The following is a 15,989-nucleotide window of genomic DNA, read 5'->3' on the forward strand; positions in this document are numbered from 1 at the left end:
AACTTTTAAAAGTAATAGTAAAATTTTTTGAAAATTTAAACACATTTTTTTGATAATTTTAAAGAAAAGTTTCGAAAGGGTGGGAGAAGACCATTGGTGCGTGCGCTCTAAATGCGGCAAATTACCAGACATATAAACATTCTGTTGGCGGCGCTATATATTTGCGTTACATACAAATATTTTAGCAAGTCACACACATACTTAACAAGTGAGTGCCGAATAAAAAGCATTACTAACTGTAAGAAATCTCACACCTTTTATTTGACTATTTGCTTTGTTACATATTTCTGCACAAAGTGTTTATTCTCATATGTCTGTTGTTTCTCATAGGTCTATTTAAAATTATCCTCTTTTTCTTATTCTCCTTTAGCATCTATTCCTATTTAAATTAGTTTAAGAGATGAATTTTTAAGAGATGAATCTTCAGTCTAATGTGCTGAACACAAGGAGCGCGACAGACTGCAAAAGCACGACAGTGAACTGAAAATGGCGTTATGCTCCTTCTACATGAACATTTGTGAGAAGGCAGCAAGATAACAATGGCCGGCATGTACACAAGACAACACAGCTGTCCATTTTGTATGTACACAATTTCGTTATGGCCGTACTAAAACTTTGCACTTCAATGAAATTTTAATATTTTGTTCAAAGTGAAATTTTTTATGCAAAAAATAAGTAAATACAGGTAAATTTATTCGTTCAAATTATCAATTGTTATTACAAATGATGTAACAGAACTATTTTGAGCTTTAAATTGTAAAATAACATCAGGTTTGTTAGAGCTTTGAAAAATTTTATATTTTACATATTAGTGGCATCACCACTCTACCTCATCTCTCTACTGTCAACTCTACTGTCATCCTACTGACGTTGGCAAATATAAAAATATATTGAAGTTAGCGAGAACGAAAACTGTCGGCCTGCAGTCGTGTAGTCGTGCAGCTGTCAAAGTAACTGTGTCCATAAGAACGTGTGTATTTTAATATTTGACAGGTGTCGTTTGCAGTCTGTCGCGCTCATTGTGTTCAGCACATTACTTATTTTTTTGCGACTTTTATTTATTGTTGTTGTTGTTTTTTTGATTTATTCGCGCATTTATGATTTCTATGCGCAATATTTACCTTTAGCGAGCAAATATGACATATGAAGAGCCATTTAAAATATCACAAATAAACGCTTAAGTGTAAATTAAATTTATTGCTTGGCATAAATATTTCTTAATGAGATTTCGTGAGTTGTAACTGCGAGTACAGAGACTTTGATGCGCCGCGAATGAGCAGATTTGGCATCAATTTCATATGTCTGCTAATATGTATACACATACATGCTTGCTTATATGGTATTTAAAAAAGTATTCATAAATACGAGCATACATATGTATATATATATAAGTTTGTAGTTATAAGTTTTGCTTCAAACTTTTGTATGTGTGTGACGTAAGTTTTGTATTTAAGTTTCATTAAATCAAATTGCGCTGAGCCGGAGATAAAGTCTACTTTATGTACACGCCACAAAAATTATAAAGATACTTGATAGCCATTAACAGATATTAGAGTGATTTAAGTGTTTCTTCATTACACCAACTGCTGACTTCAAACTAATTGCGTAATTGTGTAATTTTCAAACTCCATTGAATGTGATCTAATTAAGTAAAAATTATCAAAATGGATTATTAAATATTTATCTTTCTAGGGATTCCCGTAATCATAATTATTTCCCATTTCAAATTATTTTACTTTCATATTTTTATACTGGCGGTCTTTAATTGTGGACAAAAGTGTCGGTCTAAAAATCCAAGCTTTACTTTTTATGAGATTTTCTACAAATATCATGCAACATTTTATCATTACCAAGAGCAGACTAAAATTATGGAGGAAACACTGCTCCAGACTGCTGAAACACAGTGAAAGCGTAATGCCAGAAGAAGGCAAACACGATTCCCTAATCGATGACGTTGGAGCGGACGTTTCATTGTCTGACCATGAAGGAGTTCGAATAGCAATTACCCGTCTGAAGAACAATTTCAAATTCAAATAGGACGGCGAAGCTTCTTTGCAGAATATGGTCGGAAGAAAGCATTTCCAACGATTGGAATTTAAGAATGCTCTGCCTAATCCGCAAAAAGTGAGACAATCTTCGCCTACTACTGTCAAAAAGGTTCCTCAACTAAAAACTGATTTGGCCTTATCAACTTTAGGCCTGAGAAATAAATAATTGACCAGATATTCATCATGCGCCAAATCTTGGATCGACACAATCGATTCTTCGTCGATTTCAAAGCTACTTTTGCCGGCACGAAAAGGCGTTGCCTTCACGCCGCTATGTCTGAGTTTGGTGTCCCCGCAAAACTAATACGGCTGTGTAAACTGACGTTGAGCAATACCAAAAGCTCCGTCAGGATCGGAATGGATCTCTCCGAGCCGTTCGATACTAAGCGAGGTTTCAGACAAGGCTAATCTCAATCGTGCGACTTCTTCAAACTGCTGGCAGCTATTGAGGTGAGTCGAGTAGGCTCAATATTTTCTTAGAAGTAATGTCCTCTCTCGACGAACAAAGACCAAACTCTATAAGTCACTCAATATTCTCATCCATGCTATGCTCTACACATGTAACCATGTACGAGAGAGAGGTTCTACAGAAGACTTGTGTTCCTTTGCGCATTGGTAATGGCGAATATCGAAATTCACGAATGTTCGTGTTCAATAGAGAATAATAATAAACTGTAAAAATTTAAAAATTACGAATTGACATGAAAATATTACGCAAAGTTTTTTTCAACAATTATATATAATTTATTCCCTCCTCCCGAACAGTTATTTTAAAAACAATATCTACATTTCCATTAAAACATTTGCCGTTAATTCCCTAAATGCCTCAAATTAATCGAGTTGCAATTTGTGTGCCTCATCATCTACAATTTAGAACAATTGCAAGCACAACACGCACTCTCATCCCAACTAGCTCATCCAACCGTTCAAAACTGCAAGCTGGGTATAAAAACTGCGGTCTGCTAGATAGACCAAACAGTGCGACTAAAGTAAGTATTGAAGTGACAACTCATCAACACTAATTTAATAACAGTAAAGCAAAGGCTTTAAAAGCATGTTGCGCTTCATAGTCGCTTCGGTGCTGATTTGCGCCGTTTACCATGTGGCAATTACAAGTGCTGCACCGCATCCACCGACCACAGCAGCACCGCTGGTGGCCAATCAGGCCACCTACGACACGAAATTCGATAACATCGACCTGGACGAGGTTTTAAACCAAGAGCGTCTGCTGCGCAACTACATTAAGTGCCTGGAGAATACAGGTCCCTGCACGCCCGATTCCAAAATGTTGAAAGGTATGTACGCATATGCTGTGCTCGTGCATCTAACAGTAATATTTTTGTATTATGTTATATATATGTGTGTATATTTTGAGGTTTCGCCAATTTCAGAGATACTCCCCGACGCTATTTCAACCGATTGCGCCAAATGCTCGGAGAAGCAGAGGCTTGGCTCAGCGAAGGTGACGCACTTTTTGATCGACAATCGCCCGGAGGATTGGGCACGTTTGGAGCAGATATACGATCCGCCAGGCAATTACCGTTTGAACTATTTGGCGGCGAAGGACAAAAGCGATGGCGTGGAGAAAACTACGGAAGCGGTTACTAAGCCAGAAGCCTGAACCATTATGCTATGTCAACTGTACGCGAACATGAACCGTTATAGTACTCAATTGAACAGCGTTGCATTTAACAAAACTTACACTGAATAGCTCAATATTAAAACCACATGTTCTTAGTTTTAGATTTGCATTCCAAAAAGTACAAAAAAAAAATATAAAAAGCAAAACAAAAATTAAAAAAAAAAAATCTAAGGAAATAAATGTTGTACAAATGTTGTTTAGTGATGAACATGGCTGCCAACTGTCTTCAAAAGGAGCGTACATTTTTAAATCATTCAAATTTCATAAATATTTATTGCAGAGTTGCCAACTGTAAGTTGTAAGAGAGTAAGTTTTAATATCATTGAAATTTTCAGAAATATTTATTTGTAGGGTTGCCAGCCGGCTTATAAAATTTTAGTGTTTAAAGTATTTCTTGGGAAAGCGTTCGCCCCAAATACACCTGACACCATTTAGCAATACGTTGATTTAAGTGAAAATTTCGAACAAACATCTATATATAATACAAGCATATATAAAATATTGCCTTCGAGTGTAGAAGGCTCACATAAAGAATAAGGCAATTTTTAAGAGTTGCCATATAAAAGAAAATTCCGGTTCTAGTGGAGTCGTTAGAAAATTTCATGAGATAGATTTTAAGTAAAGTTCCGATTCCGAACAGAGTTGCCATAAAATAAAATAAGTTTTTTTTAATTTTATTGCAGTCATTCGAAATTCGTATCGTTGAAAACAAGTTTAAACCCATGTGTGATTTCGAACAGAGTTGTCATATCATTTTATTTTAGATTTTAAATTTAGTATATAGCGTGACTTAATAAAATGTATGAATGGTTTCTAAAACCGATTTGCGCATATTTTCTACGAAAACAGAGTTGCCGTATAATAAAACTTTTTTTTTAGCTTTTGTTTTTAGTGCAATTATGCGAAATTCGTATCCTTGAAAACACATTTGAACCCATGTGTGATTTCGAATAGAGTTGCCATAAAATAATTTTTTTTTTTTAGTTTTTACTTCTGGTTGCCATATAATATTTTTTTTAGACTTTGGTTGTAGTACATAGGGGGACTTAATAAAGTGCGTTAATAGTTTTTAAAACCGATTTGCAAAATTTTTTTCTGCTGTAAAAGGCTCACATAAGCAAATAAGTAATAGAGTTGCCATATAATAAAAATAAAAATGATAATAACTTTTAGTTTTCAGTTATAGTGCCGTCGTTCGAAAATTACCTTCATAGGATAGTTATTTAAAAAATATATATGTTATTAAAAGAGAGTTGCCATATTAAAAAAATAATTTTCTAGTTCTTAGTTTTAGTTATAGGATGACTTGTTAGGGCATTTTAAGAATTGTTGTAACCGAATTGTATTTTTATCTAAAGGATTTGAAGTAACAAGTACACACATGCTAATTGAAGATCAAATATCGTAATTATAGGAAAATTGATTTGAGTTCACAGGGTGCCGGAAGAATTTTTAGTTTTCCCATTATACGAACTATGCACATGACAAGAAAACAATTTTTTTTATTTTATTTTATTTACGCTAAATAACTTGTCTCTCTCTAATTCTAGAATCTACAACAAGAATAAAGAATTACAACGATAAAACAATTAATAATTCTTTCCTTTTATTGTGAAAAGCGTAGAAAACAAATCAATCCTCTAAAAAAAAAGTAGACATTTCTTTGAAATCATATCGTATTGCTCACACATCGCAGCCATTTAGAATTAATTATGTTTTTTCAATGAAATTAGTAGTTGTAATTAATCAAATGAGAGGGCAATAAACACTCAAAACAACTTAAAACAGGTCTAAGCGGTTTCTAGAGATGCACAAAGCCACGGAATTGATTTCGCTGTGCATAAATAACCCACCTGATGAAATAAGAAATGCGGTGTAACTATATAATAATACACCAAAATTAATCGTATACAAATATATGTGAGTATATAATCAGAGTTGTGTATAATTATTAGTCTTAACGAAGCGTGCTGCTGGGCATGCGCGCTGCCCAGAAATTGTGCCCAATTTCGCTCACACGCTGAGCCTAATGCTAGTTATATTTGTAGTATATGTGCATGGTTTAAAGCTTTTTTACTAATTTGCATATATCAGCAACATTGTTGTTGTTGGTTTTGGATGAAATATACAATTCATTGAGATTTCGGTCATCAATTTGGTTTTGTTATCATAATCTTTTCTTCTATACGATTTCTTTCATTTCTGGGGCTTACTGAGTTGCCACATGCCTACATCTCTGTATTTATTTATATTTATACTCGTTATTATATTTATACGTATTTATATTTATACTCGTATATATATATATATACATATACCATATATATATAAATATATAATCATATTAGTAATAATATTTGAATTTTATACGCAATGGCCATCGACATCAAATTAACACGCCAAAATGTCTGAGTTGCGATTGTCTTTTGAAGTTTTACCTTCAATCTTTTATTTGTTTATTTGATTTCTGTTATAATTTTTTGGTTTCTTATTTGTTTTTGTTGCTGTTATCTTTTGCTACGCATTCCTATGTGGAAAGTTGCTCCACAATTTAATGTGCTGCATGAATTAATTGATGCATTAGCCAACTATCTGAGGAGTCTAAAACAAACTTATTAGCATTTACATCTACGAAAGTTAAATATACATAAATACATATGTGTTAACGGTAAAACCATGTAAGCTAGCTTTTAATGTATCACATTTACATCGGTTTTATTGTTTTCAACCTCATTTGCCCAATGAAGCTGCACAAATATTGATAGATGTGATTTAAAAATGAAAACTGGTAATGACTCAAGGAAAACCAGCAAGTCCAATATTAACCTATGTTTATACCAAACATATCATTTATTATATTATGGAAGAATATTTGACAGTACTATTTCTTAATTTTCGAGCTAGAAATTATACTTTACACAACTTTTCAGAACAGACAATTATTGATAGCAAGATATTGCCAAAGTTGGTAAATATACTTACAAAACTCAAATAGTTGCCGATTACATAGTTAGATTATATCGGATCTGCAAACTATCTAGAATGCAAGACTTGATTCGCCTTTTAGAAGTTAAAATTTAGTCCTAAAATAAAGTATTTGTATATTTTCCATATTTTCATTTGAAATATATTTGAAATTTCTTGCTCTGACTAAGTAGAAAATAGGCGTGCGGTTTAGAGACTCGGTGCGCTGTGCATAACGACAACTCCAACGACGGCTCTTGAACTGGTACTAAACCTGTCACCTATAGACCTCTCACTGAGAACTGCGCAGCAAAATCGACGACTACTGGCTGCAGGAGAATTTATATATAGAACCTTCGAACAAACACTGACTACATGACCCCACTTTCAACTGAGAAAGAATGTTCAAAGTAAACATAGAAAAATATGCCTGGCATAAAGGTATGTTAGCTACGCGCAACATTCTAAATATCTATACGGATGGCTGGAAAATGCATTATGGAGTTGGTGTGGGGATATACATAMATACGTCGAGAGTTAGGCATAAGTCAACCTTTTAAGTTGCCGGACCACTGCAGTATATTTCAAAGTGAGGTCTTTGCTATTGCGAAAGCCGCCCAGCAAGCCTCTAATGAACTTGCAGACAAATCGAATGTCAACATCTACGTAGACAGCAAGCAGCAATCAAAGTATAACCTTATGTCGCATATCGGCCAAAAGAGCCATGGGAAGCAGGGCAGCAGTGTTGGCAGAAGCAAGCAACTTCACTTCTACTGGATGTCAGACCACAAAAGCATTGAGGGCAAAGGAATAGTGGACTAGGCTAATATCCGATAACGTGATCAAAATTTTAAAGCCCATGCTTTTTCTATACGACGATAAAGAAAATCAAAACCCGATGGAACAAGCTAACTATAAGACCGGCAGACAAGCGTGTTGAACATGACTGAATTCAGTTGAGAATTGTATGCAACAGCAAAATATATACCTATATATTTCCTACTTACTTTTGGAACATTTTTACTTCATCACAAGAAGTAATTATTGACTTATTTCATTTCATTTAAATTTGATGCTTACCTAAAAGAAAAGAGAGAAAAACAGAATTAGTAAATATGTTACATCAACAAATGATAAATAGAATAAAAATAAATGATATAAATAAATAAAATAGGCAAGAGAAATAAATTATAATCAAATTAAGATAGATAACAAAGGTAATTGCATAATTATAAGGAAGTAAACAAAACAATATTCATGAAAAGTAGTAGTAAATAAAAAGCGCAAATATTAGTTGAATTTCGCTATTAAAAGCACATATTTATTTAAGAAAGTTTTGCAATCTGGACTTGTAAACTCTCAGGTACTCAAGCACTTTAATTAACAATTAGTCGCAATTATTTGTTGTTGTCACGAGCATGGAGTAACAGCTATTTTGAAATAAACATTTCCGCTTGATACTATTAAAGTTTAATGGGTCTTATCTAATATTTTTATATAAAAAAAGGTCACATACATTTGACTGTAACTGTGTAATGCAAATATTATACATAAATAAATATTAGAATAAATTGATATGGAAAATATTTTTATAGGAACTCAAAAAACTTTTCGCATTTTCCATAATACTTTCTTTATAGTCTAGCATTAAGTTCGGCGGGACGCTAACAAAATAATTGCTACCTAAATATGTAAAGCTTAGTGTAATCATAATTATGAATATTTTTTTTTTTTTTTTTATAACATGGGATATTAATTTCTAGAAGCCTTTTTTTAATTTTTCGGTACATGTATGGTATATGTTTGTAATGACATATACACATATTTATTACTGGATATTCGATTGGAAAATAAGAAAAGAACATTATGAAAGCGATATGAAAGCATTCCAATGGATAATAGAGATCAATATCTCCCCTGCAATAAATTTGGAAAAAAAAATAGTTTTCATTCTAATTCATTTGCAGCAATAATTGATAAGGCTTTAGAGCTTTCACCACTCGCACTCACTAAAATAATTTTAAGAGTACAACCATATTTTCCTTTTGGAGCTTTTATTGTTAAGTTTCTTACGAAATTGTAAATAAGAGGAGCTTTCAGTTTTAAATTTAGCAGAAAATCAAAGTTTATGGAACTTTAATAAATTTCAGAGCTTTCACTATTGTAACTAAAAGAAGCAGCTTTAAATATTTTATGGAGCTTTTATTGTTAAACTTAAGTGAAAATAAAAAATAAAAAATGTTGAAGCTTTTATTGTTAAGTTTTTACAAAATTGTAAATTAAGCTGCTCTTATTAACAATTTAGTAAAAAAACTTAACAAAACATGCTTCAAAAATTTTAATTTTTTATTTTCAGTTTCTTTCTTATTTTAAGTGTAACAATAAAAGCTCCATAAAGTATTTAAGTCTTGTTCTTTTAGTTACAATAGTGAAAGCTCTGAAATAAATTGAACAAAACATTAAAGCCTCTAGAGCTTTAGTAAATTTCAGTGCTCTTACTATTCGAACTCATAAAAATTGTTTTAAAAGCACAAGCGTTTAATATATAATTAAGCTTTTATTATTAAACTTTATAAAATATTGTAGGCAAAGTGAGCTTTCACCATTAAGTTAAATAAAAAAATCTAAACTTTTGGAGCTTCTATTGCTAAATTTCTTACAAAATTATAAAGAAGACCAGCTTTCAGCTTTAAGTATAACAGAAAAAGCTAAGAGTTGTAAACAAATTGAGCTTTCATCTTTAAGTTAAATAAAAAACCAAAACTTTTGGAGTTTGGAGTTTTAGTAAATTCAAAGTCAACAAATTCGAAAACTTTAATTCTCTTCAGTTCTAATAAAATTTAAAGCTTACACTATTAAATTCATTAGATAAAGAAGACTTGAAAAACTATAATAATAATAATAGAAAATGAAGGCCGGAAAAGCTTCTATAAAACCAAAAAAATGGGATAAAGTTATTTTTTTTTTTATTTTTTTAGAAAACAGGAACATTTTAGTCAATTTCAGTTGTTGCTATTATATTAGTTCAGTATTTCGAGAATATTTATTTCATATTTCTTATTTTACCCTTCTTGCGATGCTTGTCATTCACTTAGGCATGTCAATGCAAAGGTAAAAGGTGACGGGTTGTTAGACTACTTAATGTCAGTCATTGAAGACGGTGTACAGTCTATGCTAATGCATGCAAATATAGTCAACTTTATGCAATTTAGAATGTCTCAGATATATTTTAAGACGGTCGGTCATATTATGCAGCGCATAATACGAACCGAAAGGGCATTTGAAGGGCTTCAGCCCAGCAAAATAAGCAGTTAGAGGGCTGGTTTTCTAAGAAACTTGTTACCTGTCTTTTAGTCTTAATGTAGCAATATATTGAATGCATTAACACATGAAAGCTTTTGAGCATGTAATTTGAAACAGACGCAATGCCAATCACTTATGATTATTGTGCTGTGGGGAGCTTATTTTTAACAAAGCTTTTGCAAATGGTGTTATGAAGCACTTACGGGGCGGAAATTGGATATATTCGTAGTTTTAACTTAAGAAATTAATTTTAGTTGCAAGTAAATGATTCCTAATTGATATAAAGATTTGTTGGTTGGTTGGCTGGAAAGAGTTTAACACTTTAAAAAAGAAGCCGAGTTAGTCGTATAGTCGTGTACAAGAAATCTCTCCAAACTCTTGCAAACCTTCAACATTATCCTTGAAAAATATAATATTATTGAGCTTTAACATTTTTCAAAGCTGTTGTCGATAAAATACTTAGTAAATTTCAACTGCCATGAGTTCTAATAAAATTCAGAGATTTCATCATTAAGTTCAACAGCAAAGCTTTCACCCTTAAGTTTAACAGAAAAGCTTTTGAACCTTTAACAAAAATTTTCAAAAGCTTTTTAAAGCTGTAAAAAAGATTGTAAAGTTTTAGTAAAAAATCGGAGCTTTCACCCTTAAGTTTAACAGAAAAGCTTTTGAAGCTTTAATATATTTTCGATTGTCGTAACTCTTTTAGAAGTGAAACGCTTAGGAATGGTTATTTTTTGCTGATTGAAAATTTATTATACTGTTTGAATGTCTACACTTCACTGAAAGCCATGTTTGTTTTGATGAACTCAGTGAAATGTCGCCGAACAAAAGAAAAACGGAAAATTATTAGAATATCACTTTTATTTTTACTTTTTTTTTTTCAAAAAAACCTACTCTAGCTTATGACATGGTTTACTTCCTTAAATAAATGAGAATACAAGTATACCCGACAAACTATTAACGTTTAATGATATGGACTTTTTTGGATATGGACTCGTAATGCAACCTTTTTTGATATGGATCTGTATATGCTAATCGCTTATAAATAAGTTCCGGCAATTAATGCGAACGGAAAGTGTAAGTGTGAAAGAGCGGGAAATTGTAACGGCAACAGTTCAATAACCAACGCTAACGAGCTTAAAAGCGTGTAAAAACGTGTTAAAAAAATAACAAAAAAATAGGTAGAAATATGTATATATACTCGTAAATGTACAATGTATTGTATACACTTAGGGAAAAGTAGTTATATAGTTTTACATATTGATGCTAAATGGCCAAACATAATTCCGGAAACACAACAGCGTTTTTACAGAAAAGATGGAAAATCCTTATATGTATACTGGTGTAAAATAGCTGATATAGAGTATGCTAAAACGCCTACATATATAAATGCTTCAATGAAAATTTGCTTTATTTTCAAATATTTGAAATCATATACATATAAAGGTAAACAAGTATACAAGTGTATATATGTATTTATAATATACGAAATAAACTGCATATGTATGGCATATGTAAAAGTATAGAAATACACTCGCTAACCTAACTTTCGTAATTGGTGCGACCCGATTCCACAAATGGCGCCGTGGAAATGAGAACAATGGAGGAAAAGAAATTTGATAAAAATGATATATTACAAGTCGCATACAACAGTAGGTAAAAACACTCATGAAATATATAGTAAGTGTAGTATAGTACATATATATAAACATCAATGCACATACGCATACGAGTATACGAAAATACTCGTATACATATCTTAATTGTATACATATGTGTTGCTCTATATTTATGATACTAACTAGTCTATGACATGTATTTAGCCACTACCAGTGCTTCCCACTTGTCACAGGAAACCAGAAATTGTTGGGGCGCTTAAGAAACCTGTTGTTCCACAAGCAATGAAATTAACTAGGATTGCAATGCCATAACTTTAAATATAGTACATAATAGCATGTGTATGTATATACTTCTGTATGCACTTTTTTCCAACACATTTTTTTCTGTTACAGTTTTTCAACGTCACAAACCCTTCAGCGCCTGTTTTTCGTGCTGCCAATTCACACTCCATGAAATATAGTAATTGTAAGTCTTGAAAAGGGAGCGAGTTACAGTTTATTAGCCAAAGGGTTCGGTATCAATTAGCATAAATTTGAAGCGAGTCCCTTTTTTTGCTGCCAATTGAACGCTTGACGTATTGACTACTTTATGGTTTCCGCGCTGTGTGAAAAACGGCATGCAGGATACTCGCTGTAGAAGTTAACTTGGCAAAGTGTTGGGCTACAGATATTTATAATTATTTAATTAGTAAATACATTTTTATATCTATATATAATAGTTTTATACGTCGTTAAACTAATTTAAAAGATGAATTTTTTCTGCTTCTTTCTTTTAAAACTAAACTTATCTAGTTGCTGATATAAACTTAGCTTAAAAAGTGTCACATTCATACTCTCTCTACCTCTCTCATCGATGGTGCTTTTACTCATATCTGAAAAAATATAAAATTTTCACAGTGTGACACGCTAGATAGACTCCGCCTTTAAATTTAGCACCTTTTGAAGCTTTTATTGCAACGATTGTTGCAAAATTTTAAAGAAGAGGAGTTTTCAGCCGTGAGCTTAACAGAAAATTAAAGGATTTGGAACTTTACTAAATTTAATTTATTATTTTATAAGTTAGAGGAGTAAATCTAACTTATAAAAGTTATTTTAAAAGAACAAGCGTTTCATACATTAGGCAGCTTTTATTGTTAAATTCCGTAAAAAGTTGTAAGCAAATTGAGCTTTCACCTTTAAGTTAAATAGAAAATCAAAACTTTTGAAGCTTTCATTGCTAAGTTTCTTACAAAATTGTAAAGAAGAAGTGCTTTCAGTTTTAAGTTTAACAGAAAATTCAAGTTTTTAGAGCTCTGAAATTGATAGAGCTTTCACTATTCTAACTAAATTATTTAAACAGAACAAGCGTTTCATACATTAGGAAGCTTTTATTGTTAAATTCCGTAAAAAGTTGTAAAAAAATTGAGCTTTCACCTTCAAGTTAAATAAAAAAATCAAAGCTTTTATAGCTTTAGTAAGTTTCAGAGCTTTCACTATTCAGCAAATTCGAAGACTTGAATTCTGTTTAGTTCTAATAAAATTTAAAGCTTTACGATGAAATTCATCAGAAAATTCGAAAGAAGTTTTTATTAACCAGAAATTAACTGACATATGATTACTAGCCAGACATTGAGAAAACCGCCGTTTTTTTAGCACTGTACAAGTGGATATTGGACGAAACCAGTACTTTTCAAAAGATTGTGAAAACTTTGATGATAATTACTATAAGCGTTCATAGTCGGATCTTCGAAAAAATAATTTTACTTCAAACAGGATAGCGAAACTATTTTTATTATTCAGAAGTTAGCTAAATTCGTAAAATTTATTTTAAACACTTCTGGATACTGTCTTAATACTTAAAGGCTTTAGAATATACTACATACGAGTCTTTTATGTAGCTATATGTATGGAGCCCTCTATTAAAGCATTATCTCTAAATTCACATTAATTCATGTGTATGAAGATTGCAAATAATACGCTTAATGGGTCCATAAAACAAAATCTTTCAAAAAGATATGAATATTTCCCTTATAATTTTTAACGATTTCGATTAAATCTTCCATTATCCACTGATGAGAAAACGCATAAATAAAAAACCACTTCATCACAGTTACAATTCGATCATAAGCAACACAATTTTAACTTACAAAAATTTTTTGCAAATTATTACAACATAACTTCGCATATCTCACTTGCATATCTTTACAGATTTGCATTTTCATTTCCCTTTCGAACAACAGCAATGCCGACAGCCAACCTTTTGAAATAAATTGCATTGAACCGTGACGAGTAGCGGCAATATGAAACGAGTGCAATGTGTAATAGGCGAAGAAGCACAAAAAAAAAAAGTCGATCAACAACAAAATGGTAACTGAATCTGCACAGGTGGGGAGTTCGAACATTTTTAGTAATTTTTTTTTATTATTTTATACAAAGAAATTAGTGTAAGTTAACAGATTAATCATCGGTATTTAAACACGTTTTCTAAATTGAAAGGCTGACAGAAAGGGAACATTTTTCAATAACGAAAATAACTGTAAACCATTTATTAGTCTCAATCGAACATAATAGCCAGCATAAAGGGTGTTTCAGAGAGATTTATTATTTAGACAATAGACAGTATAATATATTTTCTTATTCCAATGCAGAGTATGTGATAATTGACTCAATTAAGCGGCTGTCTGAAATGCCTACAAACAATGAAACAAGCTAATGACACTAAAAAGATCTAAAGCTTCTGGAATGTAAAAACAATTCAGCCAAAAAAGAGTTGTTCAAACTACAACCCACAATCTAAGCGTATTATTAGAGAAACCAAAAATGCTCCACATATTTCGCTAAATAACACTGCCAATATGAATTTTTTCAGCACCCCTCCACAAATGGCATGCCATTGCAATCACGTTGGCAACGTTCGATGGCTGATGGAAGAGGAGTGTCAGCCTGAGTGGCAAGTTGTTTGTAGTCAGTGAACTGGTTAGTTCAATTAAGAGCAATTGGATCGTGCAATCTGCAGCTGACGTTGATCGTGGTGATGACAATGATGATAATAATGATGATGGTTATGGTGATTATGATTATGGTGCACCGCAAAATCGCACAGTGACAATGCACCAAATGTTAGCTGCTTGCTGTGGAATGTGGCACATAATAAATACTGTGCGCTACATTGCCAGAAAAAATGGATTTTTCTTAAGCTACTACAGAAGTCAGTGATAAGCGCATAACCGCAAGATTTGCGCTTAAATAACGCTGACTTTTCCGCAGCAATTTATGATTATTGAACGAGTTCGAGATTTTGTTTATATGTATATGGGTGTGTGGGTACTAATAGTTACATGTGGTGAACGTTGGTGGGATTTTGATTGGATTTAAATTGTATATGGCAATAAAAGTGTGGTTTTATTTAACTTATGACAAGCGTGTAAGAGTATTTAATGGAGATTTGAGACGAGAATCAAAATGCTTGAAATATAGCCCAATAATCTCTTAATCGTGAAGGGTGGTGAAGTTGATAACTTTTTAGTACGTTTATCTATAGGTCAAGCTTAGAAGAAACAGTGTGATTTTTAGCTCAAAAACTACTCAAATTGGTAAACTTGAAAAAAACCAACTCCTGCTACGGGAAAAGTATAAAAGAAAAACTCTCAACAGCAACTCACCAAATAAATGACAAACAAAGAAAACTCTCAAAAGAAGAAGACAATCACTTAGCTTCATGCAGTTTGAACAGTTGAAACAACACAGACTTTTATACTGCAATGGACTGCTCTAACAGGTTATAAGAGCCAATATAAATTTATATATGTGCATGGATAAATATATCTACATATATATGTATATAAATCAGCGTTTTAAAAAAATAAATTTTGTAAGCCCTCGTAGCCAACACCCTTCATTAGCTATAAGCAAACATATAATGCCTCACCTCGTCTATGAAAAGGTTCGTTGCGTCAAAACAATGGTTGTCAAGTGCATTGATTGACGAACTATAAATATTACAGAATACGAAACTACGCCTAGAGATGCAGTATTCAAATAATGGCGTTGGAAAAACAGAAAAACGCATATAACTGACAGGTTTTTGATGAAGCGACGCGACGAGCTGACTACCACGAACCGGAAGCGCAATCAAGCGTACAGAAATAGTAATACAAAACAAGAAAAAATAAAATAAAATGAAACTTGTTTTGACATTTATGTATATAAATATGCATAAGTATAATATATAATTGTTTTCGACTTTAAAAATTTTTTTTTTTTACTTTTTTTTTTTGAGTTTTAATTTTTTTGTTCTGTTTGTAAAACAGTTTTAAAATGTAAATATAATAAGCACATATGTACATACTTGCTTCTCAAGTTTTATTTTGTACATATGTTTAGGCTTGCGTACAGCGACTTTTCTGACAGACTGTAATTTGCGGGTAGTGCATT

At 32.1% G+C, this 15,989-nt stretch overlaps 2 protein-coding genes across 3 annotated transcripts in view; one reads left to right on the forward strand and one right to left on the reverse strand.

The window, feature by feature from the left end:
* The window catches only part of LOC108966406 (rhophilin-2), a gene marked incomplete at its 3' end in the record, with an annotated part of 110,514 nt that overhangs the window by 59,733 nt on the left and 34,792 nt on the right, over positions 1 to 15,989 (reverse strand).
* On the forward strand, positions 3,039 to 3,740 carry LOC108966410 (putative odorant-binding protein A10). 2 transcript variants are annotated; one of them, XM_018929279.1, is made up of 2 exons: positions 3,039 to 3,343; positions 3,424 to 3,740. In XM_018929279.1, exons 1-2 carry the CDS (start codon positions 3,103 to 3,105, stop codon positions 3,654 to 3,656), a joined length of 474 nt encoding a protein of 157 aa, XP_018784824.1. In that variant the 5' UTR covers positions 3,039 to 3,102; the 3' UTR covers positions 3,657 to 3,740. The 2 variants fall into 2 exon arrangements, with proteins under 2 accessions (XP_018784824.1, XP_018784825.1); XM_018929280.1 differs by having other exon boundaries at positions 3,440 to 3,740.

This window comes from Bactrocera latifrons, unplaced genomic scaffold, assembly GCF_001853355.1.
Source record: "Bactrocera latifrons isolate USDA-ARS-PBARC rearing strain unplaced genomic scaffold, ASM185335v1 scaffold_16, whole genome shotgun sequence".
Taxonomy (NCBI): domain Eukaryota; kingdom Metazoa; phylum Arthropoda; class Insecta; order Diptera; family Tephritidae; genus Bactrocera; species Bactrocera latifrons.

What these genes read in the sequence shown, in the direction of transcription:
- LOC108966410 (XM_018929279.1), top strand. Translation starts at nt 3,103, where the DNA reads ATGTTGCGCTTCATAGTCGCTTCGGTGCTGATTTGCGCCGTTTACCAT. An exon ending in CGATTCCAAAATGTTGAAAG is followed by an intron (nt 3,344 to 3,423) that starts GTATGTACGCAT and finishes GTATATTTTGAG; the next exon opens with GTTTCGCCAATTTCAGAGAT.